This window comes from Pongo abelii, chromosome 10 (assembly GCF_028885655.2).
Source record: "Pongo abelii isolate AG06213 chromosome 10, NHGRI_mPonAbe1-v2.0_pri, whole genome shotgun sequence".
NCBI classification, from domain to species: domain Eukaryota; kingdom Metazoa; phylum Chordata; class Mammalia; order Primates; family Hominidae; genus Pongo; species Pongo abelii.
The window spans coordinates 6,825,409-6,848,810 of NC_071995.2; the positions used below are offsets into that span (position 1 = coordinate 6,825,409).

A 23,402-nucleotide genomic window follows, 5' to 3' on the forward strand; every position below is an offset into this window, starting at 1 on the left:
CCCTGTGGGGCTGGAGTTGGGGGAGTGGCCCTCCTCACATCCCCATATAAGGCAGGGCAAGCAGTTAGGCTTCTGGATTGGCTGATTCAAATGAGCATTCCACCTGGCAACAGGGTTTCTATTGGCTATCAGGAAAAATAGGAGGAAGGTGGATGGAGGTTGTTGGTGGCGGTGATTGGAGGGGGGAGGGGAGTGGAGGTGACCGGAGTGGGGGGCGGTTACCAGGGCAACAGGGTAAGAGCCCAGCAGGGTGTCCGAGACAGCAGGCGGGGCTGGGAGGTGGAGTGGAGGGAAAAGGAAAGGAAGGCGGGAGGGAGAGGAAAGAGCCTGATGGGGAGGGAGCGAGACTGGGAGACTGGGTTGGGGGGGGGGCGGTAGAAAAGGATCAAGGAGAGGGAGATAAATGAAGCAAGAGGAGTACAGAGATGGAGACGGTGAGAGACGGCTGAAGACATCAGCCAGTGAGTCAGAGAAACAGACTGAGAGAGGGACATGGAAAGATCTCAGAAAAGATGGACAGAGTCCGGCAAGGAAAAATCCTGGGTGGGGCCCCAAGATTTTTGAGGAGACTGAGACTGAAATATTGATAGAAAAGTCAGAAAGAGAAACTGGGAGGCGTGTACATGAAGGGACCAAAAGATGGTGTATTTAAGCACTCAAACACAAAATAATGATAATGATCATCAATGTGGTTTTTTATTAATAAAATGAAAATAATAAGATGAGGAATAATGATAATGACAGACAAATATGGGAGTGCACGCACATCAAAGGTCTTTTTCCAAACCCCAGCCTTCCACTCCGTCCACCTTCCTGACCTTTAAAATACACAACCCAGCCCCTGTTCCCTTCTGAAATCCCAAGCTTTTCAAAATGACTCAAAGATACCGAGATTGAGGGCGAGGAGCTGAGGATGTCTGGAATAGGGTGGGGCTGGAACTCCAGACCTGGACCTGTATTATATTTGCAAAGGAGGCAAATATAACCCAGAAAAGCTAGGGAAGATGGCAGCAGAGGAATGAGAAAAGCTAAAGGATGGAAAATGTAAAAAATGAGGACAGAAAGAGGAGTTGAGGAAAGCCAGCCAAGAATAGAGGGCCAGGTGCCTGACTCAGATAAGACAAGAGCAGGGTTGTCTGGGAAAGATAGGGAAAGAGACCAGAGGTGGAAGGGCAGAAGAGAGTCAGTGAGGAGTGGAGAAGAGGTGAGAGAAGAATAGGAGCGATTCGAGTTATAATTGGTTGTGAGGGAGGGGTCTGGGTACAGATGACTGAGGACGGATGAAGAGAAATAGAAGGACCAGGCGAATAAAAGTGAGGTGAGACGGGTGAATAAGAGAGGTAGAAGATGGAGGAGAGCTGGAAGAGAGCAAAGGAGACCAGGGGGCCTGACTGCCCCCGGCTCACAGCACGGGGCCAGGAAGGGAGGCACCCGGCAAGGGTCACAAGTGTCAATCGGCGGGAGAGAAGGCTGGGCCGCCCTTTCTGCCCTCGCATCCCTCCTCAAGGCCATCCAGAGAATGTGGATGGAGGATGAGAGGGGGAAATCCGGCGTGGTGTGGAAGGAGCGCCCGAACCCTCTTCCTCTTCTTTAAGCTTTTAGGTTTCTCAAATACCTGCCCTATCTTCCCATCTGCTCCCCTCACCCCACCCCTTGGCAAAATCCCAGGGCTTTTTTTGGGGTCAGTAGGATTCTGGCCACCTCTCCAGTCCGCCCCCAAAAGCCAGACTCCACATTCGCAGGCAGTAGGTTGGGATTTGGAAAGGTGCCTCCCCGCAGGAACCCCACCCCTTCCCACCTCCTCGCCCCACTCTTTCTCCGCGGCCGTCAGTCTCTCCATTTCCCCCTCCTGGTCTCGTCCTCCCTCCCGACTCTCTAGCTCTCCCTCCCCTCGCTTTCATCCTCCTATCCCCACCTCTCCAACCTCCTCTTTCATCCCCCTCCCCTCTCCTCTCCTCCCCGCTCCCGCCTGCCCCACCCCTGGGAAGCCCCTCCCGTCGGGCAGCGCCGCCTTATAAGCGGGTTCCCTTCCCGGGGGCGGCAGCGGCTGGTCGGCGGCAGCTCTGCTGGTGCGGGGGCGGCGAGCCCGGGACCGAGCTACCGCGGCCGAGCGCGCCGGCCACCGCCTGCACCGCCCTTCCGCCCGCCCTCCGGACGGCCGCAGCCCTGCGGGTCTCCGCTCCAGACCCACCCCCGCCCCACCCCGCGCGCCTCTGCCGCCTCTTCCAGAGACCCAGCTTGCCGAGCGGCCGCCGCTGCCGCTGTCGCCGCCGCCGCCGCCACCGCGCCAGGTTCCGGCCGCGGCCACCCTCCGCCGTCCAGGGCCCCTCCGTCTCGGCCCCGGGACCCCGGCTCCCCGCCAGCCCCGGCCCCGGCCCCGGCACCATGTCGGAGAAAAGCGTGGAGGCAGCGGCCGAGTTGAGCGCCAAGGTACGGGCAGGGGCGGCGGCGGCCCGGACCTCGCGCAGCCCTGGGGCCCGGCGTGGTCCTCCGCCCCAGGCCGCCCCCGACGGCCCCGCGCGGCCCTCGCGCCCGAGTCCTGGCGGACCCCACTGCGCCCTCCCACCGCTCCCCGGCCCGGAGCTCCTTTCCCGGCTGCGCGCGGCTAGCGCCAGCGCCCCCTAGCTGCCCTGCGCGCACCACGGCGCCCGGCCTCGCCGCTCCGGTCGCGCCGGCCCCCGCAGCCGTCCCCACCCCTCTTCGGCCCCACCTCGCTGACCGGATCCCGTCCGGCTTCCCGTCCGAACGCCCCGAGTCTCACTTTGCCGCGCCCCCTCCCTGCGCCCCGCTGCCCAGTCTTTCCTTGCAACCTGACCTCGCCTTTCCTCGCTAAGCGGTTTGAGATCCTCAAGTGTAAACAGGACTCTCCCTGGAGGCTGCTCCTCCCGGCCCCTCCCCGCGGCCCGACCGTCGCCCGCTTCTCTCCCCGGACGGCGGCCGCCTCTGTTTTCTCGTTCCCTCCCCTTAGCTGGCTTTCAGCTTTCTTTTCTCTTCATCGTCCCCTTCCCACATACATACTGAAAGAATCTCGAATTCCTAAAAATTAGAAGCGGGGCAGGACTAGCCTTCGAAAAAGCCGAGGCTGGGCATTGCATGGCATTGCGTCGAGCTGTCCTCGCCCTCATCAACTCCCTTCCCCGGCCCCATCCGTTCGCCCTTGCCTCTCTTCCAGCCTTCCTCTAATTTCCCCAGGGAACCTGCGGAGTGTCGCTTTGGGAAATTAACGCGGCCGGGGTTTGGGGGCTGGGAGCCCTATCTTGTGTGTGTATGTGTATGGCGGGGGGAGGCGCGGTGGTTGCTGAGGGGCCGTCACACAGGTCTCCCGGAGGCCCGCGGAGTGAAACGGGGGGAGCCAATGGGATTAACGGCGGTGGGAGAGGGGCTGTGTGCGATCTGCCAAGGTGCGCCCGTGTGGCCCTCCGGCGGGCTGTGCGGTGGCATGTGACTTCACTGAGTAGGTGTCTTTGTATGTCTGAAATCCAGCGAGTGTGTGGGACTGCCCGTGTCGGTTACATGTGTGCATGTGGAGACGTAGATGTTCTGGAGCCATGTTGTCGCTTTGTGAGTGCTGAGTGGCTCCGCTGTGCTCCTGTGCTGTCTCAAGAGTGTGTACCAGAATGGCCCAGCGCTGGGCCAGGTGTCTCCCATCGCGTGGGTGCTCCTCTCTAACTGTGTCTGTGCATCGCTGTCGGCCGGTGTCAGTGTGTGTGCCTGTGTTGAGTAAATGAGGCCAGAGGGCCGCTTAGCAGAAGACCTAGGGCCCAGGTCACATATTCTCCTGGAAAAGGGATCATGGAAGGACAGTGACCAGAAGGACAGAACAGGGGAGGAGAGGGCCCGGCCCCTTGAACTTTGGTCTCTGGTATTCTCACTCCCTCCCTGCATCAGCCCAGATGGGAAAGTCAGGCCAGGGCCATACAGACTTTTGGTGCTGGGGCCCCCAGAGAGAAGCTGACCAGCTCCTTGCTCTCCTGGCCCAGGATGTAGGGAAGAGCCCACTAGGTAGTGGAAATGCCATACTGACCTTGTGGCACAGGAATGAAGACCTCACGGTAGGGTGGAAGGGCACCCTCTCTGGAGTGAGAGTGAAGAGTTCTGAGCTACCCTTAAAGGGAGAAGGGAATTGAGTGCCCCCCAGGGCAGCCGTTCTGCACCAGGCTCCTCTCCTATCCCCTATCCTGTTCCAGAAAGGACCCCCTCCTCCCAGGGTGATCTCACACAGGAGACTTCCATTCACATGGAATCAGATACACAGCATGGCACACCAACACCAGATCAGATCACACAAGGACACCTACCGTGTTACACTGTGCCTGCCAAGCAGTGGGTGGGGAGAGCACTGGAATCTGAATTGGGAGGCTAGTGTAGTGTCCACAAGGGACTCACATGTGCCATATCAGCACAGGACGTCAACCTATGCCTGCTAGGATCTTGGGGTGAAGGAGAGGGGCTGGCTGGTGGGAGGGTCTACTAGACAGGTCCCTCCCTCTTCTCCATTCCTATCCCACCCCAGTCACAGACCTTGTTTGTTGCTCTCTCCTTGTCTCCCACGCCTGCTACTCTTCCCCTCCTTGTTTTCTCTTCTACTTCACCTACATTTCCACTGGAAATGGCTACTTCCACTCTTCCACTACCCCTTGCACACACCATGGGAGGCAGGGATAGAGGAAACTACTTCAAGTGTGTTGGGGTGGGGAGGGCAGAAAGTGGGGGGGGGGTGCTGGGAATGTGCTAAGGTGTGTGTGGTGTTTGGCCAAGTAGGGTCCTGAGGATTAGGGAGACACAGACGGAGAGAAACAAAGACCTTAGAAGCTGAAGGGGAAGCTGGGAGGGATGCCCAGGAGAGAGAGTCCTCAGGAAAAGGCCCCAGAGGTAGACAAAAGGCAGAGCTGGGCGGGCAGTGGGGGGGCAGGCAAGGGAGGCGGAGGGACCCAGGAGGGGGTGGGGCACTGAGGCTGCAAGCAGATGGAGAGGATTTGCTTTGCTGAGCTGAACTCTTCAGCCAGTGAGGTTTGGGAGAACTTGATGGGGGTGGGGATCATTACCCTGGTTGCCCGCTCCTGGTTCTTCATCCCTTTCCCACCCCACCTTGGGTCTTGGGGAAGGAGGTGTTTGGTCTCAACCCTTCATGGCTGTAATGTAAGGACCCTGGGGCCCCTACTCTGTCTCTAAGCTGTGGCCACCTTCTTCAGTTCACACTCCTCTAAGCTCACTACAGAGGGAGAGCTGGGGCTGCAGGGACTTAGGGGCTGCAAGCCATTTGTGGTGAGAAAGGTGACCTCTTTCTCCCTTGCAGGACCTGAAGGAGAAGAAGGAGAAGGTGGAGGAGAAGGCAAGCCGGAAAGAGCGAAAGAAAGAAGTGGTGGAGGTGTGGAGGCGTGGGGGAGAGGACCACATCTGCCCTACCATCTTCCCTCCCAATCATCTCATCCTTCCTCCGCTTTCCTTCTGAGGGTGCTGGGTCCTGCCGTTCCCCTGAGCCCTCTCCTCCTTGCTGCCCCACCCTGCGGCCCCTCCCAAGTCCTTCTGTCACCCAGTCTCCAGTCCCATTGGTGGTGATGGTGGGCAAAGCATGCAGCCAGCCTGAGGCCACTCTCTCTCCTGGTCCCCACAGGAGGAGGAGAACGGGGCTGAGGAGGAAGAAGAAGAAACTGCCGAGGATGGAGAGGAGGAAGATGAAGGGGAAGAAGAAGGTGGGGAGGGGCAGGGGAGGCTGGGCTGGCAAAGTCCGGGCTCAAAGGAGCAGAGTCAGGGTGGGTTTGAAGACCTGAAGCAGGGCTGAGGGCGACCACAGGGGCTCTGCCAGAGCTTCCTGCCCTTCCCCAATGACCCATTTCTGGCTCCTCAGATGAGGAAGAAGAAGAAGAGGATGACGAAGGGCCCGCGCTGAAGAGAGCTGCCGAAGAGGAGGTTTGGGCTGGGTTGCTGGGCCTGAGGGGCTGTCAGGGATGCAGCCGGGCTGGGCGCCCTTTGGATTTGGATCCAGATCCCTGTGCGGCAGGGGTGGGGGCTGGAACAGGACCGGGACAGGGGGAGGTCTCCCCTCCCATTTTACAGCTCCCCCATTCTCTCCCTCTCCACAGGATGAAGCGGATCCCAAACGGCAGAAGACAGAAAATGGGGCATCGGCGTGAGCCCCTGCCAACAGGCTGGGGTTGGGAGGCCTCTCTGGGCCTGGAGGTGGGGGTGGGGGCGGGGGCAGACAAGTCCAGCCACTGTTCACCTGGCTCCCTGCTCTGGGCCCTGCACCAGAGCTGCCACCCTCTTCTTTCTCCCCAGCCTTCTCATTTCTGCCTCTCCAGACACTGCGCCCTCTACCCTCACTCTGCCGTTGTTCCACCTCCTGACCTGCTCCATCTGAGCTCTCCAGCTGGCCCCTAATTGCTCCTCTCTCTCCTTGCTCTCTTTCTCCCTCCCCTACCAGCCTCATCCTTCCTCTGGTAGCCTCTCCCACCTAACCTCTGCATCCCCCAGCCTCATGTCCTGCCCCATCCCTATCCTGCCTGATCCCTGGATCTCCCTCAGATCCCCTCTTCTCAGACAGCGCCAGGCCGGGGTGGGGCCGGGGTTGGGGCCGAGCCCCACAGCTGCCCCCCTCCCCTCCCTTTTTGTATAATTTAATAAAGAAATGGTCGCGCTTCTGTTTTTAACCTGTCTCCTGCTTTCCCGGGGGGTCCAGTCAGTGCGACAAAAGGGTAGAGAGGGAGGAGGGTGGCTGACCTCCCATTCTGCCAGGACCCTTCCCTTTGATACAAAAGCAGCAGCACACTCCTACCACCCACGACTCAAGAAGACAAGATCAGCCCTCCAGGGGTGGCCCGGAGCCCAGCTCTTCTGAGAGCTGACTTATGTCCTGTTTTGGATTCTCAGGGATGCTCCTCCCCAGCAATACACACTTCCCTGCTAACCCACACAAGACCTAGACACTGCTGAGCCCAGTGGAAAGCTACCAGCTCTATTGTGCTGAACCAGGCACAGAGAAACAGCCCAGAAACAGGAAGTCCTGCCCCTGAGCTGGGAGAGGGCTGGTAGTCCTGGGTTTCAGCCTGCTGGGATCTGGAGTGAGCTGCCTGGCATCAGAGATGCCCTCTGCCTGGCATGGAAGCGAGCTCCTTCTAGTCAAGCAGGGAAATCCTGGGTCTCATGTCATTCCCAGGTGGGCTGTATGTTTTGACACCTGCCCTCCAACTCTCCCTGGGCTGGGCTGGGGAGCGGGAGTTGTATGACTCTTGTCAGTCTCGGGCTTTCCCTAGTCCCACTGCCTCTGTTTCCCCTGAGTTTGACCTCTGTTAGGAGATTTCTAAGATTTCTGCATTTCTCCACCTCCGCATGACCCTTGCCTTCTCCTCTTAGTTCAGAACCTCTGGATTGGAGGATGCTTCTGAGTGCATGGGGACCTGAGTTGGAGTGGGGAGGGGTGTTGACTCATCAACAGCATCATTTCTCCCAGGAGACACCCATAACTCATCCAAGGTCAGGACTACACACTCTCACGCACACAGGTACACTCACAGCTTTTATCTTCACACTCCCTAACCTTGGCAAATTGTAGAATTTCTTTGAAACTCAGTTTCTTCATCTGTGCAATGGGGAAAAGTATTAGATTTCATGAATTACTATAAGTAAAGTGTCCAATACAGTGCTTAGCACGTAATGAAGCCTCAATACAATGTAGTTATTCTCCAAGACCCGCAAAGCTGGCATGCCTAGCCTCAGACCTACCATTTTTTAGGGTGCAGTAAAGCTTCCTGTCCACCATGTTCCCAGGGACATTGTACTGATGGGTGGAAAGGCAGGTCTAAGGGGGTCACGAAGTTTTGGGAGGTTAAGGGAACGAGGGAGGAGATTCAGCAACAAGGAAAGAGCTTGCCAAGAAGGAAGTGTGAATATTGGGACTGAGGAGGCAGCTTAGAGATGGGCAAGGGGGCAGTTCCAGGCAGAAATGGTTTGTGGAGGCAGAAGGTCCCTGGGAGAGGGAGCAGTCTGGAGGGTGGGGCAGGGGCGAGGAGGGGGAGGTGGGGAGACCCAGGACTGAGGAAGTAAACAAGGGGAGCGCCACCACAGAGGTGGAGAGGTGGAGGGTGCTGCTGCTGGGAATCAACCCCCTCAGACTTTCCACTGCGAAGCGAAACCGTAAGCCCTGGGGTGCGGGGGGCGGGCCGGGAGGAGGGGAAGTGGGGAAGGTGGAGGGAAGGCCGGGCACGGGGTGAAGGCCCAGAGACCAGCAGAACGGCATCCCAGCCACGACAGCCACTTTGCTCTGTCTGCTCTCCGCCACGGCCCTGCTCTGTTCCCTGGGACACCCCTGCCCCCACCTCCTCAGGCTGCCTGATCTGCCCAGCTTTCCTCTGGATTCCGGCCTCTGGTCATCCCTTCCCACCCTCTCTCCAAGGCCCTCTCCTGGTCTCCCTTCTTCTAGATCCCCTTCCTCCACCTCCCTCTCTGCAGAACTTCTCCTTTGCCCCCCACCCCCCGTCACTGCCCCCTTTCCTTTTCCGACCTCCTTTTGGAGGGCTCAGCGCTGCCCAGACCCTAGGAGAGATGTGGGAGGCTCAGTTCCTGGGCTTGCTGTTTCTGCAGCCGCTTTGGGTGGCTCCAGGTAAAACGGGGATGGCGGGAGGGTTGACCTCCAACCCCACAGGAGGGGACCAGCAGGGATCTCTGTGGCCACAAAGGTCCTGAGGTCCTTAGCTCTGTGGTGGATTCTTCTAATCCCTTTCTTGGGCAGTCCTTCCACCCCGAAAGCCTCTCTGGGCAGAGAAGAAACAGAAACCCGAGTTCTTCCTGCACCCTGTTTCTCCCTCGGGAAACTCCCAGGCTCCTTCTCTACCCCTGCCTCTCGGCTCACGCCCCCTCCCCTCGGCCTCTCTTTTGCTCACCTAGTGAAGCCTCTCCAGCCAGGGGCTGAGGTCCCGGTGGTTTGGGCCCAGGAGGGGGCTCCTGCCCAGCTCCCCTGCAGCCCCACAATCCCCCTCCAGGATCTCAGCCTTCTGAGAAGAGCAGGGGTCACTTGGCAGCATCAGCCAGACAGGTATGCACCCCAAACTTGGGCAACAGGACCTCCGAATCCAGCACTCAACCCAACACCCGTGCCGGTCCTCTGTCCCCTGCCCTGAGGTGTCACTCCCTCTGAAGCCAGTGACCCAGTCTCCCTGCCCTCGCTCGCACCGTTCCTGCCCTTGCTCTGCAATCAGCGACCCTCACGCCTGCATCCCTTCTCTCCAGAAGGGGATGTAGCCAGTCCAACAGAGGGGTCGGGGGTGAGGGGACCGTTGGTGGTCAAGAGAACTCTTGGGGCGGGCTTTCTCATCCTCAACGGGTGGCTGCCTGCATCCTCCCGGGCTTCCTACCCCTGGAGCTTCTCAACTCCATTCTCTTTCCCGCCCAGTGGCCCGCCCGCTCCCGCCCCCGGCCATCCCCTGGCCCCCGGCCCTCACCCGGCGGCGCCCTCCTGGGGGCCCAGGCCCCGCCGCTACACGGTGCTGAGCGTGGGTCCCGGAGGTCTGCGCAGCGGGAGGCTGCCCCTGCAGCCCCGCGTCCAGCTGGATGAGCGCGGCCGGCAGCGCGGGGACTTCTCGCTATGGCTGCGCCCAGCCCGGCGCGCGGACGCCGGCGAGTACCGCGCCGCGGTGCACCTCAGGGACCGCGCCCTCTCCTGCCGCCTCCGTCTGCGCCTGGGCCAGGCCTCGAGTATGTGGGGCGGGACGGCGGGAGAGGGGCTGGGAGGTGGGTCCCCATTCCCTGCCTCCCGGGACGCAGGAAGGGCTGGGGCAGAGGCTGCGCCCTAGGCCCTGTCGGAGAGCTCCCAGAAGAGTAGAGGAAGGGGGTGGGCGGCCTGCTGGAGTGGAAGGTGCCCCCGAAGCACGTATATGGGGGGCCCTGTGGAGAGATTGTGTCACCCCCGAGCTCCCCTTCTCCCACCCACGCGGGAGTGCCCAGAGGGAGGGGGAGGGGAGACAGCATGGGGCTAAAGTGATTCATTTCAGATATCTGTAGCTCAGGGGCTGGGCTTCGCGGGGTTCCAGGCCAGGAAAACGGCAAGGGTGGCTGATGCCAAGTAACTCCAGGCAAGGGACAGGGGAAAGTAGTCCCGGGGAGTCTTGGGGATCCACTTTATGCACCTCCAGGTGCTGGAAGCTGAGATGGGGAGAGGGTGATGTGGGAGAGGAGAAGACAAGTCTAAAGCCAGGTCCCTGTTTCCAGGAGCTTCCAGCTTGGCAGTCCTGCTGTGTTGGGAAATTGTTTCCAGTGGGCTGATCAAGTCTTCTTTATCCTTGCACAGTGACTGCCAGCCCCCCAGGGTCTCTCAGAACCTCCGACTGGGTCATTCTGAACTGCTCCTTCAGCCGCCCTGACCGCCCAGCCTCTGTGCATTGGTTCCGGAACCGGGGCCAGGGCCGAGTCCCTGTCCGGGAGTCCCCCCATCACCACTTAGCGGAAAGCTTCCTCTTCCTGCCCCAAGTCAGCCCCATGGACTCTGGGCCCTGGGGCTGCATCCTCACTTACAGAGATGGCTTCAATGTCTCCATCATGTATAACCTCACTGTTCTGGGTAACTCCCCCACTCTGCTTCACACTTGACCACAACTCCTTCCTGCCCCCCTTGTCACCTCCCCTAACTATGGGTCCCCAAACCAGGTTCTCGGCAGCGAGTGGCCTACGTCATTGCTGTGGGTCTCACTGTTCGACCCCTTCATACTGCTGGCAGCCTCGCAGCTGCCATCACCCCTTCTTGCTTCTCCCGTGGCCTTCCAGCGTCATTGCCAGCCTTCCCTCTCCTTCTGGCTAAGCCCACTTGCTGGGTTTCTGAGCACCCTCAGCTCATCACCTTATTCTGCTCCTTAGCACTCTTATGAGCCAGACCGTCTCCTGCATTCTCCTGCCTCCCTTCTTGCAGCCCCAGCACTCCTTCCCCACTGCAGCACCCAGCTTTAGCTTTGGGTTTTCTTTTCTCTTCAGGTCTGGAGCCCCCAACTCCCTTGACAGTGTACGCTGGAGCAGGTTCCAGGGTGGAGCTGCCCTGCCGCCTGCCTCCTGGTGTGGGGACCCCATCTTTCCTCACTGCCAGGTGGACTCCTCCTGAGGGAGGCCCTGACCTCCTGGTGACTGGAGACAATGGCGACTTTACCCTTCGACTAGAGGATGTGAGCCAGGCCCAGGCTGGGACCTACACCTGCCATATCCATCTGCAGGGACAGCAGCTCAGTGCCACTGTCACATTGGCAATCATCACAGGTCAGCCTCAGGTGGGAAAGGAGTAGCTCCCCTCCCAGGGGAGAAAGGACAGGGAGGAAAGGCTGGCGGGGCAAAGACTAGGCAAACCCACCCTGTGATGCCAGGCCACTGGCACAAGTTCTAGAGCCTGCCCATCTCGGCCCCCACTTTTCTCACCCCCATAATAAAGAAACGAAACTGAAAATCTCCTCTTGAGTCACAAGATAAAAGTTCCACTGTTCTCTATGGGACTCCCCTGCTCTCAATTGGCGGGAGGGTCTGGGAAGTTAGAAGGAAAGGTGACAAAAATTCTGAATGGTTCAAAAGAGGTAGAATGTATTTCTAGAATCCTTGTCTACTTTACGGCCAGGGCTTGGGTTAAAGTTGCAGGAAGTGGCCTGGATTTGGGAGGAGAGAATAAATCCGTCCCTTGGTCAGCAAATATTTACTGAGCAAGGGTTTTCCAAGACAGTATAAAACAAACACAGAAAAAAGAATACTCAGAGAGTATGTGTTGACTGGTTGATAACTATCAGCCATGACAGATTAGCCATGTCTGTAGCACTCACCTGCGGCCACTAAGTAGTAGCACCCCACGGCAGGTGCTTAATAATGTATGTATAGAGGTTGAATGAATACGTGAACATGCTAATGGATAATACATCTCCTGAAGGCCAATCCTGAGTTTTCACTTGCTTTCTGGATACCTCTAACTAGATATTATACCACCTCTCAGCCGCCTCACCCTGAACCCCATCTTTTTCTCCCACCAATCCCCTTGCTGACTCAGCCTGTCAGTAATCCACTGGTATCCACTCACCTCGAAACCTGGCCTCCTCCTCTCTACATCCCATCAGTCATCACAGTCCACCAGTTCTTTCTGTCCAATGCCTTCTTGAAGGTCGACTGTTTTATGTAGACAGCTCAATGAGAGAGATACCATTACCCCTGAAGACTTTCTCAAAACAGCTGGGAAGTGCCAGACTCTGGGTCTAAACTCAGGTGTCTGCATCACCAAATCACTCTCCAGGACACTACTCAGATGCCCTTCACCCTTTGTCTCCTCCCACCCACCCATCTCTCACTTTACAACTTGGAGAACGCTCTGTCTCTAGATGAATGGGTCAGTTCCCTGTTCTCTATACATTCAGAAAGGGGGATGATGTTCGTTCAGGGGGCACCACAAGGCAGGAGACACTGATGTGAGCCATGTCATGGAAGTTCCAAAATTGTGAAGTTGATGGGGGTCAGCTCATCTGACCGATTTTGAGGGTTCTGAGCATTTGAGTAGAAAGTAACGTAAAAGAATCTGTAATAGTATTTATTCTGTGGTCTGCCAGGGCTGGTTTGAGTGTGAAGGCAGTAGGGAGCCTGGAAATGTTTTGAGCAGGGGAGGGAGCTGACTAGAGCATTGTCTGAATAAGATAAATGTGGCCGGCAGGGCATGATGGCTCACACCTGTAATCCCAGCACTTTGAGAGGCTGAGGCAAGAGGAGCACTTGAGTCCAGGAATTCCAGACTAGCCTGGGCAACACGGTGAAAATGCATCTGTATAAAATGTAATAAAAAATTAAATAGAAAGAAAAAGATGAACGTGGCCATGACCCCTGATGTCCTTCCCCAACCTCACCTGGCCAGAACCCAAGTGAGTGCAGGGTGATTGAGACTTGGGGTTCAACCTGTGGTCTCACGTAAGGGGGGCAGAACCCCAAAAGAACTCTTCCTTCTACTCTTTCCAGTGACTCCCAAATCCTTTGGGTCACCTGGATCCCTGGGGAAGCTGCTTTGTGAGGTGACTCCAGTATCTGGACAAGAACGCTTTGTGTGGAGCCCTCTGGACACCCCATCCCAGAGGAGTTTCTCAGGACCTTGGCTGGAGGCACAGGAGGCCCAGCTCCTTTCCCAGCCTTGGCAATGCCAGCTGTACCGGGGGGAGAGGCTTCTCGGAGCAGCAGTATACATCACAGAGCTGTCTAGCCCAGGTCTGTGGGCCGAGGCCCCAAAATGCCAGGACCCAAACGCCACAGCAATAATCTTTATCCCCCTTCCAGAACAGCCCCTGCCACCCCCATCCCAGCGCTTTTCTTTCCAGTCAGGGACCTGATCTCTGGCTTTTGCCTGGGGTTGACCCGTTTCCGCCACTAATCAGCTGAATGACCCTGGGACAAGTCCCTTAAACTCTCTGGATCTCATTGCATCTGTAAAGTCTGAGAGAGTGACAAAGTGTCCTTTCTAGCCCTGACCCTATGCCTCATCCGGTACTTTCTCCATAGGTGCCCAACGCTCTGGGAGAGCCCCAGGTGCCCTCCAAGCAGGCCACCTCCTGCTGTTTCTCATCCTTGGTATCCTTTCTCTGCTCCTTTTGGTGACTGGAGCCTTTGGCTTTCACCTTTGGAGAAGACAGGTGAGCCAGGGACATGCCAACCCCACCCCCCAGCAGCTCCAGCTCTTCCATCCTCAGAGTGCTGATGGCACCCCTTCCTCAGGAAGGTGACCAAATGGGACCCTGAACTTGCCCTCAGAGCCCCCCTTCTTCATAAACCTCTCACTCCAGGGACGGCTTGTGCCTGGGTAGGCTGGAAGGGGGGTTGAGAGAAAGCCAGGACCAGATGGGGAGGGCAGGGGGACTGAGAAAAAATAGATGGACTCAGTGTCCCTCCTCATCCGTTTCCCTTCATCCTTCTCCTTCCACTCTCCGTCTCTCTCTCCATCTCTTCTCACAGTGGCGACCAAGAAGATTTTCTGCCTTAGAGCAAGGGATTCACCCTCCGCAGGCTCAGAGCAAGATAGAGGAGCTGGAGCAAGAACCGGAGCTGGAGCCGGAGCCGGAACCAGAGCCCGAGCTGGGGCCGGAGCCCGAGCTGGGGCCCCAGCCCGAGCCGGAACAGCTCTGACCTGGAGCTGAGGCAGCCAGCAGATCTCAGCAGCCCAGTCCAAATAAACTCCCTGTCAGCAGCAAGCCTGAGTCTGGCTCTTTCTTGTCCAAGTGAAGGTTCCCGTCTCTCCCCAGCCTCTGAGGGCTCCCTTCTCCCACCCTAGCCTCCTAACCTACTTTCCCCAGCCAGCCTCCCTCACCTTCCCCTTTTCTGTTTCTGGCTGCTTCGTGTTTCTTTCTTGGTCTGTCTCTCTTGCGCTCACTCTCTCTTTCTCTCTCCTGGGTAATCATTTCTCTGAAGCTCCCCCCAAAAAGCCCTTGCCCCTTGCCTCCGCAGTTCTCTCCTCCGTCCTTCCACCCACCTTCCACCCACAGTGCGCTGGCTGCCCTGGTTTCCTTGATATTTTTGTCCTTTGGGTCCACCCCACCCCACACTCAGCTGCACTTCAGCACTTGTCCTTGGCCCTCCGGCTGCAGCAGATGCGCACGTATGCTCGCGCGCACGTGCACACACACATGCACACACACACGCACGCACGCGCGCACACACACACACACACGCGCGGCGCGCAGAGGACTGCCTTGTCAAGTCTTCCAGGAGATCCGGTCTGGAAACCTCTCTGGGCAGCCGGCTGGGGCTCCTACCTCTGCCCCACCCCCCACGTTCCTCAGCCCTTGGCGGCTTTTCTGGTCCCAGGCATGAGAACACACTGCCACCCAGTGGTCACTGCTTGTCACACCCCAACGGAGGTCACTGGGCCGGCTGCGACAGGCCTGAGGAGTTGAACAGTGCAGTGGACAAGGCAGGGCACAGATTGCTGTGAATGCAGGCACTGCCTTTGTATTATGCACGCTCTATGTGCAGCATATGAGTGTGTGCCCAGTGACTGTCACATGTCCTATGCACCCTTCAGGAGAGGGACTGAACAATGCATGTCTCAGGAGATACAGCCCTGGCTGGCCCTCTCAAGGGTGTAATCTATGTCTGACAAAGGGGAAAGCTGTGAACAAAGGCTTGCGCGTAGAGCAAAACAACCAGCTGCAGCTGTGGGAGTCAGGAGCCCCAGCTTCTCATTCCAGCTTTGCTGATGTGACTGTAGTCAATCTCCCTGAGCCTCAGTTTCCTCACCTATTAAATGGGATAATGATAATAACCTACCAAAATGGGTTGTTGTGAATATTGGATAATAAAGGGCTTTGGAAACTGTGAAGTGCTCTGCTTGTGTGGAGTGATTGTCTGATTATCCATTAGTGAAGGAGAAAGCAGGCCTGCTCTGGTCGTGCTAAGAATGATATCGAAGACCCCAAGTCGGCCTGTGCCCTGCTCTGTCTGTCTGTCTTGGAGCATTCACCTGGGCCATGCCAATGGTCCTCTCAGCAGAGCACACATGGCCTCAGCACATGGCATCCTTGAGTCTGGCATGGGACAGAGACCTCTGCCTGCAAATGGGTGTGGGGCCCTGGACTTTGGCCACAGATAACTCTGTCAGGGGACTTTAACCCCATACAGGAGAACAAAATATTGAAAGTGAGTGGGTGAGTGGGAGCAAGCCTACTGGAGCAGGAGGGGCATGGTGGCACGTGTGAGTGGCGTCCCACTGGGTCTGTGTGCCGTGTGCGAAAAGACACAAAAAGACAGACCTGAGGACATGTCCCTGCAGAGACACAATAGTCACTCATTGGAGACAGAAGATGAAGACGGTGACACCTTTGTTCTGTGCAGAGCCTTAGGGAGAGGGAGGACCCCTGAAGCCTGAACAATGAACCATTTACAGCAATCTGAGGTTCTGAGCCTCAGGATGGTGATGACTCTTGCCTTGTCACTGGCAGAGAAACACTGGCACAGGAAGGAGGAAGCTCTGGCCCTGCCAGAGATGATCACACTGCAAAAGGAAGTCTTGAAGTCCCTTTAGAAGCTTCCAGGCCAGGTGTCACGGCTCACGCCTGTAATCTCAGTACTTTGGGAGGCCGAGGCAGAAGGATCGCTTGAGCCCAGGAGTTCAAGACCAGCCTGGGCAGTATAGTGAGACCTCATCTCTAAAAAAAAAAAAAAAAAAAAAAGTTAATTGGGCATGCTGGTATGCCCCTGTGGACCCAGCTATTTTGGAGGCTGAGGTGGGAGGATCACCTAAACCTGGGAGGTTGAGGCTGCAGTGAGCCATAATCGTGCCACTATACTCCAGCCTGGGTGACAGAGTGAGACCCTGTCTCAAAAACAAAAAATAAGAAGCCTCCAAAGCGTCGTTCCCATCCTTCACTGCTGCTCAGAGACTCCTCAGCTCCGACCCAGGACCCTGCTCCCCACAGCCTTAGTGGAAGCCCTGATATTTTAATAGGGCAGGGGTTTCCTGGAAAGTTCTGTGGGTGGCATTTTTCCTTTTTACTAGCTAACATCCTATGCCCTTTGGGCTTATGAGAGTAGTCATCGAAGATTCACTGAGGCCTATGCGGGGACTTCCCCATGCTCTTTCATAAAGGGGACAGGGAGGGGACAGAGGCAGAATGAAGGGCCTCCTTTTTCCTTTACCCCCTAAAGAAGAGTAAAGGGCAGAAGGAAGAGGGGGCATATGGGCTGCATTCCGTGAGTGCTTTTCTGCGGGGTCTCTCCTAAGGGTGACATTCTGCTCCCACTCCTCTTCCCACAGCCCCCCACTCTCAGTCTGGCAGGATAACCTCCAGCCCTTTTCCTGTCCTCCAAAGGACCCTAGGGAGCGTGGTTAATTCATTTGGCTTCCCCAAGTTGATCTGTAAACCAGTGTTCCAGGCTGCGGTCCTGGAGGGAAAGGAGCATCAGGAGGCCAGGAGCTCAGGGAGCTTCAGTGGGTGGGTGGGTGGGAATCATCTCAGCTCCTTGTTAAGAAGGAAGGGGGATGCGTGAGTTACCTATTGGCGTATAACAAACAAATTACCCTAAAACTTAGTAATTTAAAATAATAAGCTGGGTGTGGTGGCTCACACTGGTAATCCCAACACTTTGGGAGACTGAGGCAGGAGGATTGCTTGAGGCCGGGAGTGTGAGACCAGCCTGGGTAACTTAGTGAGATCACACCTCTACATTTTTTTTTTTTTTTTGAGACAGAGTCTCACTCTGTCACCCAGGCTGGAGTGCAGTGGCTTGATCTCGGCTCACTGCAACCTCCATCTCCCGGGCTCAAGCGATTCTCCTGCCTCAGCCTCCCAAGTAGCTGGGACTACAGGTGCATACCACCACACTCTGCTAATTTTTGAATTTTTGTATTTTAATTAATAATTAATAAATTATTTTTGAGACAGAGTTTTGCTTTTGTTGCCCAGGCTGGAGTGCAATGGTGCGATCTTGGCTCACTGCAAGCTCCGCCTCCCGGGTTCAAGCAATTCTCCTGCCTTAGCCTCTGGAGTAGCTGGGACTACAGGTGCCTGCCACCACGCCTGGCTAACTTTTTGTGTTTTTAGTAGAGACGGGGTTTCACTGTGTTAGCTAGGATGGTCTCGATCTCCTGACCTCGTGATCCTCCTGCCTTGGCCTACCAAAGTGCTGGGATTACAGGCGTGAGCCACCGCACCCAACCTACCATTTTATTCTTTTTGAATTTAAAAATGAGCTGGGCACTGTGGCATGCACCTGTGGTCCTAGTTATACAGGAGGCTGAGGGAGAAGAATCACTGGAGGCTAGGATTTCCAGGCTGTAGTGAGCCATGACTGTGCTATTGCACTCCAGCGTGGGTGACAGGGTGAGACCTTGTGTCTAAAAAGAATAATAACCATAATAATAAACATTCTCTCACACAGTGAGGAATCCAGGAGCAGTCTTGCTGAGTAGTTCTGGCACAGGGTCGCTCATGAGGTTGCTGCTGAGGTGTGGGTCAGGCCTGGAGCCATCTGAAGGCTGGGATGGGGCTGGAGGATCTGCCTCCAAGACAGCTCACTCGGGAGGCTGTCGGCCAGAGGCCTTAGCTCCTCCCTGTGTGGGCATCTTTATGGGGCCTCTCACAACACGACACAGCAACTGGCTTCCCCCAGAGGGACAGCAGGGAAAAGACAAAAGCTACCACATCTTTATTTCAAGATTAGATTTGATCTTAAAAGCAACATACCGTGAATGCTGCCCTATTCTATCGATCACAGAGACCAACCTGGTGCAAGCAGGAGGGGGCAATGCAACGGTGTGAACTGAGGGAGACAGGAATCACTGGGGGCCATCTTGCAGCCTGGCCGTCAGAGTGGGGAGCAGTGCCTGAAACAGAGATAGGCCAAGAGAGGGGAAGGGACATCTCTGAGCATCTCCATCCCCAGCCCTCTTCTCTTGTCCACTCTCCGGAAGTTCTGGAAGCCAAGTGAGGTCCAGGGCCTTGGCAAGTCGAGTGTGTGAGGTAGGAGGCCATACTGTGCACATTCAGCCCTGGAGTCGGGTTTGCCAGCGGTTCCCCTACCCCTGACCTGGTCTTCTCAGCTCCATAGTGCAGAGGAGGAGCCTCTGCAGGCCCAGAAATTTCCCTGTCTACCTCCCCTACCAGGTAGAGATGTTAGGGTTCAGGCCTGAGCCCCTGCTGCTATCCCTCCTTCAAAGGAGGAGATCAAGGAGCTTAGGGTCCCCCGCACAGGCCCACCCCAGGGTGGGGTTCTTCCTTTGAAGGGAATTGCTTTGGGGTGGGGTCGGTTCTATCTGCTCCACTCTGTGGCTGACAGTTTCTCCAAGGGGCTGCAGGTGTCAGCTGTCTGAGCCCAGGCTGAGCTCTGAAACGTGCCTTTTCAAACTTCCCGTGGGGTAGGGGAGGCCCAGAACCACCCTCTGAGAGTGGCAAAAAGTGGTCCTGGAGCCAGGGGAAATGTGGATGGGGTAGAGATGGCATTGATGCTCCTAGACTTTGTTTCTCAGAGAATAGCCCCAAAGACCCCTCCCCTGCTCCCCATCCTCAAACCCTGCCCCCAGCCCCCTTTGCAGAGGGCGTCAGTGCTGCCAAAGATACTTCTGGTAAGGAGGCCACCGCAGAGTCGCACCTGGGGCTTTCAACTTTCCTACAACCCTGGCTGCCTTAGGCCTCTCAGATCATCCAGTCTCCAGCACTCTGTCTGTAGCCTCTGACACCGGCTTCTCTCTCCTCCCCATCACTTCTTCCCCTGGCTTGGCCTCCTCCCGTTCTACAGCCTAGAGATGCAGGATACATGCAGCAAAAATAGCCTCTGGAACTCCCCCTGTTCCGTGCTTTCAGACATGTGATGGGGGCAGATAGCTTGACTTCCATTTCTTCTTCTGTAAAGTGAGGATAGTAACAGTAACACCTACCAAAAAGGTCTGGCATGTGCAAATGAACGTGAAAGTGCTTGGAAAATGGAAAACCATTCTATAGATGTGAGGACCATGGTGCTGCTGAGCCTCAGAAGCTCCAGATGAGGCAGTGGGCCTCATACCTCCCTCCACTGCTAAGGGAGAAGACTTCTCTTAGCTGTCATCCTGGCTTTTCTTCTTCTTTTTTTATTTTTAATTGTTTTTTTTAGAGGTGGGGTCTCGTTATGTTGCCCAGGCTGGTGTGCAGTGGCTACTAACAGGCACAATCCCACTACTGATTAGCATGGGAACTGTGACCTGCTGTGTGTCCAACCTGGGCTGGCTCACCCCTCCTTAGGCAATCTGGTGGTTCCCCACTCCCGGGAGGTCACCATGCTGAAGCTGAACTTAGTGCAGACACCTGATCTGCATAGCGCACTACAGCCCAGAACTCCTGGGCTCAAGGCATCCTCTCGCTTCAGCCTCCTGAGTAGCTGGGACTATAGGCACTCAGCACCGCGCCCCGCCTGGACCTTCTTTTTTGGGTTTGTTTGTTTTTGTTTTTGTATTTTTAGTAGAGATGGGGTTTCACCGTGTTAGCCAGGATGGTCTGGATCTCCTGACATCATGATCCGCCCGCCTTGGCCTCCCAAAATGCTGGGGTTACAGGCATGAGCCACCACGCCCGGTCCTGGACCTTCTTAATGCAGAGTAGAGGCAGTGCAACGAGGGGGACCACCCAGAGATTGGGGTCCAAGTGGGTGAATTCAAATCCTGGTTCCACCAGCTGTGGTTCCTAGCTCTGAGATCTTTGACAACTGAAACTCTTCGGCTAGGCGCAGTGTGACTCATGCCTGTAATCCCAGCACTTTGGGAGGCTGAGGTGGGTGGATTGCTTGAGCCCAGGAGTTTGAGATCAGCCTGGGAAACATAGCAAAACCCCATCTCTAGGGGAAAAAAAAATTTAGTTGGGTACAGTGGCACATGCCTGTAGTCCCAGCTACTTGAGAGGCTAAGGCGGGAGGATAGATTGAGCCCCGGAGGTTGAGGCTGCAGTGAGCTGTGACCGTGCCACTGCACTGCAGCCTGGGTGACAGAACGAGACCCTGTCTACGGAAACAAAAAACTCTTCAAGCCTCAGTTTCCTCATCTGTATGGCCTGGACAATAATACCTATGCCTTATCACTCTCGTGAGGATTAAATAAAAAATACAACCACATAAAGCACACAACAATGCCAAATGTTTACTATAAACTCACACTCTCTCTTTTTTCTTTTCCTGTTTGGAAACCCCAGAGAGAGAGCCAGGTTCTTAGGACCGTTGACTTCCAGGCCACAGACTCACAGAGCTGGAAGTTCTCACACCGTCCATCTGGTCTGGAATCTGCAAACTGGTGGGCCCAAAGCTACAGCCAGCCCTTGGAATGCTCTGTTTGCTCTACCCAGTGTCACTACAAGTTGAAAAAATTTGTTATCAATATTAAAATCAGGAGGTATTACATAAATGTCTGGTTTTCACCGTCTCCAGAAATTTTGGCAGAGCAGGCAACTCTAGGCTCACATGCCAGTATAGCCTCTACGGTCAACTCAGACAGCTATGCAGGGAGTGGCTGCCCTTAACTAGCTGAGGCAGGTACTCCCTGGTTTCCCCCAGTCCCTACCCTTCCCTATTGCTCACCACCAGTGTGCCTTTCTCATTTGTACTACCTAGGGGGCTCCTGTAAGCATTTAAATTTGTAGCCCTGCTCTCCTGCTCTTGTCCATACTTCTCTATTTATCCATTCAAAAATTATTTGGCCTGGTGCAGTGGCTCACACCTATAATCCCAGCACTTTGGGAGGCGGAGGCAGGAGAATCACTTGAGGGCATGAGTTCGAAATCAGCCTGGCCAACATGGTGAAACCCTGTCTGTACTAAAAATACAAAAACTAGCCAGGCATGGTGGCGCACGCCTGTAATCCCAGATACTCGGGAGTCTGAGGCAGGAGATTCGCTTGAACCCGGGAGGCAGAGGTTGCAGTGAGCCGAGATCATACCACTGCACTCCAGCCGGGGCGACAGAGCAAGACTCTGTTTCCAAAAAAAAAAGACAAGAAAAAAGAAAAAAAAAATTATTCAATAGCCAGGAGTTGCAGGGAGCAAGAATGAAGAGTCAACATTTAATGGGTAGAGTTTCATTTGGGGAAGATGAAAAATTTCTAGATGGTCGCACAACCATGTGAGTGTACTCCGTCCCACAGAGCAGTACATTAAAAAATGCTTAAAATGGCCGGGCGTGGTGGCTCACATCTGTAATCCCAACACTTTGGGAGGCCAAGGTGGGCAGATCACTTGAGGTCAGGAATTCGAGACTAGCCTGGCCTGTTAACATGGTGAAACCCCGTCTCTACTAAAAATACAAAAATTAGCCGGGGGTGGTGGAAGGCACCTGTAGTCCCAGCTACTTGGGAGGCTGAGGCTGGAGAATCGCTTGAACCCAGGAGGTGGAGGTTGCAGTGAGCCTAGATTGTGCCACTGCACTACAGTCTGGGTTACAGAGTGAGACTCCGTCTCGGAAAAAAAAAAAAAAAGCTTAAAATGGAAAATCTTATGTTGCGTGTATTTTACCGCAACAAATTTAATATCAATAAAATTTAATATATTAGGAAAATATTAAAGAAGTATTAAGGATCTTCCAGGGCCAAGGCATCTGTGAGGGTGCTGGGAGCATAGTGCTAAGACAGACACGGTCACTGCTCTGGCCTGTGAGCTAGACACTAAGCAGCGAATAACTTCATTGCAACTGGAAAATTGCTACAAAGGGAGAAGCACAGGGGACTGGGAGATCTTATCACAACGAAAACTGATTTCAACTGAGGAACCTGAGTAGCCTCTGAGACTCTGGGGAGGAAGTCCTGTGCAGGAGGATGGTAGAGCAACAAAATATAAACAGCCCCCATCTTGGCCCTGGAGGACGGCGTGCTGCTCCCTTGCCTCTGCACCACCCACCTCCACACTTCCTACATGTGAAAAATAACTTCAATCTTGTTGAAGCCTCTATTATTTTGGGTTTTCTTTTGCTTGTAGCAGAACCCAGTGCTTACCGATAGACAATTCTCCCAGTTGAAAGAAGGTTCTTTTGTGATAAGATCTCCCAGCACCTTGTGCTTTTTCCTTTGTAGCACTTGTCTAATTGTAATGAAGTTGTTCATTGTTTATTGTCTATGTCATAAGCTGGAGTGGTGACTATATCTGTCTTATTCAACATCACATCCCCAGCCACCTAGCAGAGTGCCTTGGGCTGGTACACGCTTAACTACACACATGAATGAATGGAGCAGGGCTCAAAACGTCAATGCCTACCAGAGCCTGCCAGGTAATGTAAATGAGAAAAGCAGGCTGGCTGTGAACAATAGGGAGGGTGTTTGCTTTCCAGTCTGAAGGAAGAAGGCCTGAGGAGGATACATTTTCCCCACTTTGAGGAGCAACTCTGAGGTTGCACCTAATACTTTCACTTCTATCTGTTAACCAAAATTGAGTCACTTGGACACATCCAGCTGTGAGGGAGGCTGGGAAGTATATTTTAAATCTGGGTAGCTAAGAGCTCAGCTAAAAATTGAGGGTTCTATTACCAAGAAGAAGGAGAAAATAGACTTTGGGGACAGCTAAAGCGATAGCTGAGATCTGAAGAATGAATACAAATTACCTAGACCAGTGGTTCTCAGAGTTAAGTGCGGCCTGCAGACCCTTGGGAGTCCCTGAGACCCTTTCAGGGGATCTTCAAGGTCAAGCTATTTTCATAAAAAAATACAGGACATTATTTTCCTTTGTCACTATGTTGACATTGCAATAATGTTGCAAAAGCAATCTGGATAAAACTGCTGCCTTAGCATAAATGAAGGCAGTGGTGCCAAACCATATGATAGTCATTACATTCTTCACTGCCAGGTACTTACATTAAAAAAAAGAAAAAAAATTAATGCCACTTTTACTTAAGAATGCCCTTAATGAGGTCGGGTGCAGTGGCTCATGCCTGTAATCCCAGCACTTTGGGAGGCCGAGGCAGGCAGATCAGGATCACCTGAG

General features: G+C 55.1%; 2 protein-coding genes across 6 annotated transcripts; both read left to right on the forward strand.

Moving 5' to 3' along the window:
• The first annotated feature begins 1,834 nt into the window (after positions 1–1,834).
• Positions 1,835–6,650, forward strand: PTMS (parathymosin). 3 transcript variants are annotated; one of them, XM_054527895.2, is made up of 5 exons: positions 1,835–2,430; positions 5,297–5,368; positions 5,615–5,693; positions 5,849–5,910; positions 6,084–6,650. In XM_054527895.2, the coding sequence occupies exons 1-5, from the start codon at positions 2,386–2,388 to the stop codon at positions 6,132–6,134; spliced, it is 309 nt and encodes a 102-aa protein (XP_054383870.1). In that variant the 5' UTR covers positions 1,835–2,385; the 3' UTR covers positions 6,135–6,650. The 3 variants fall into 3 exon arrangements, with proteins under 3 accessions (XP_054383870.1, XP_054383872.1, XP_054383871.1); XM_054527896.2 differs by lacking the exon at positions 1,835–2,430 and adding an exon at positions 3,109–4,872; XM_054527897.2 differs by lacking the exon at positions 6,084–6,650 and having other exon boundaries at positions 1,837–2,430; positions 5,538–5,693; positions 5,849–5,890.
• Positions 6,651–8,182: 1,532 nt separating this feature from the next.
• On the forward strand, positions 8,183–14,174 carry LAG3 (lymphocyte activating 3). Of its 3 annotated transcripts, XM_002822834.4 has the most exons (8): positions 8,183–8,599; positions 8,884–9,031; positions 9,389–9,690; positions 10,283–10,552; positions 10,960–11,235; positions 12,955–13,197; positions 13,489–13,619; positions 13,939–14,174. In XM_002822834.4, the coding sequence occupies exons 1-8, from the start codon at positions 8,542–8,544 to the stop codon at positions 14,107–14,109; spliced, it is 1,599 nt and encodes a 532-aa protein (XP_002822880.2). In that variant the 5' UTR covers positions 8,183–8,541; the 3' UTR covers positions 14,110–14,174. The 3 variants fall into 3 exon arrangements, with proteins under 3 accessions (XP_002822880.2, XP_054383873.1, XP_054383874.1); XM_054527898.1 differs by lacking the exon at positions 13,489–13,619; XM_054527899.1 differs by lacking the exon at positions 12,955–13,197.
• Positions 14,175–23,402: the final 9,228 nt, after the last annotated feature.

Coding starts and splice junctions, on each gene's coding strand:
- PTMS (XM_054527897.2), top strand. CDS start 2,386: ATGTCGGAGAAAAGCGTGGAGGCAGCGGCCGAGTTGAGCGCCAAG. Junction 2,431..5,296: donor CGGCCGAGTTGAGCGCCAAG/GTACGGGCAGGG, acceptor TCTCCCTTGCAG/GACCTGAAGGAGAAGAAGGA. Junction 5,369..5,537: donor GAAAGAAAGAAGTGGTGGAG/GTGTGGAGGCGT, acceptor TCTGTCACCCAG/TCTCCAGTCCCATTGGTGGT.
- LAG3 (XM_002822834.4), top strand. CDS start 8,542: ATGTGGGAGGCTCAGTTCCTGGGCTTGCTGTTTCTGCAGCCGCTTTGG. Junction 8,600..8,883: donor GCCGCTTTGGGTGGCTCCAG/GTAAAACGGGGA, acceptor TTGCTCACCTAG/TGAAGCCTCTCCAGCCAGGG. Junction 13,620..13,938: donor TTCACCTTTGGAGAAGACAG/GTGAGCCAGGGA, acceptor CTCTTCTCACAG/TGGCGACCAAGAAGATTTTC.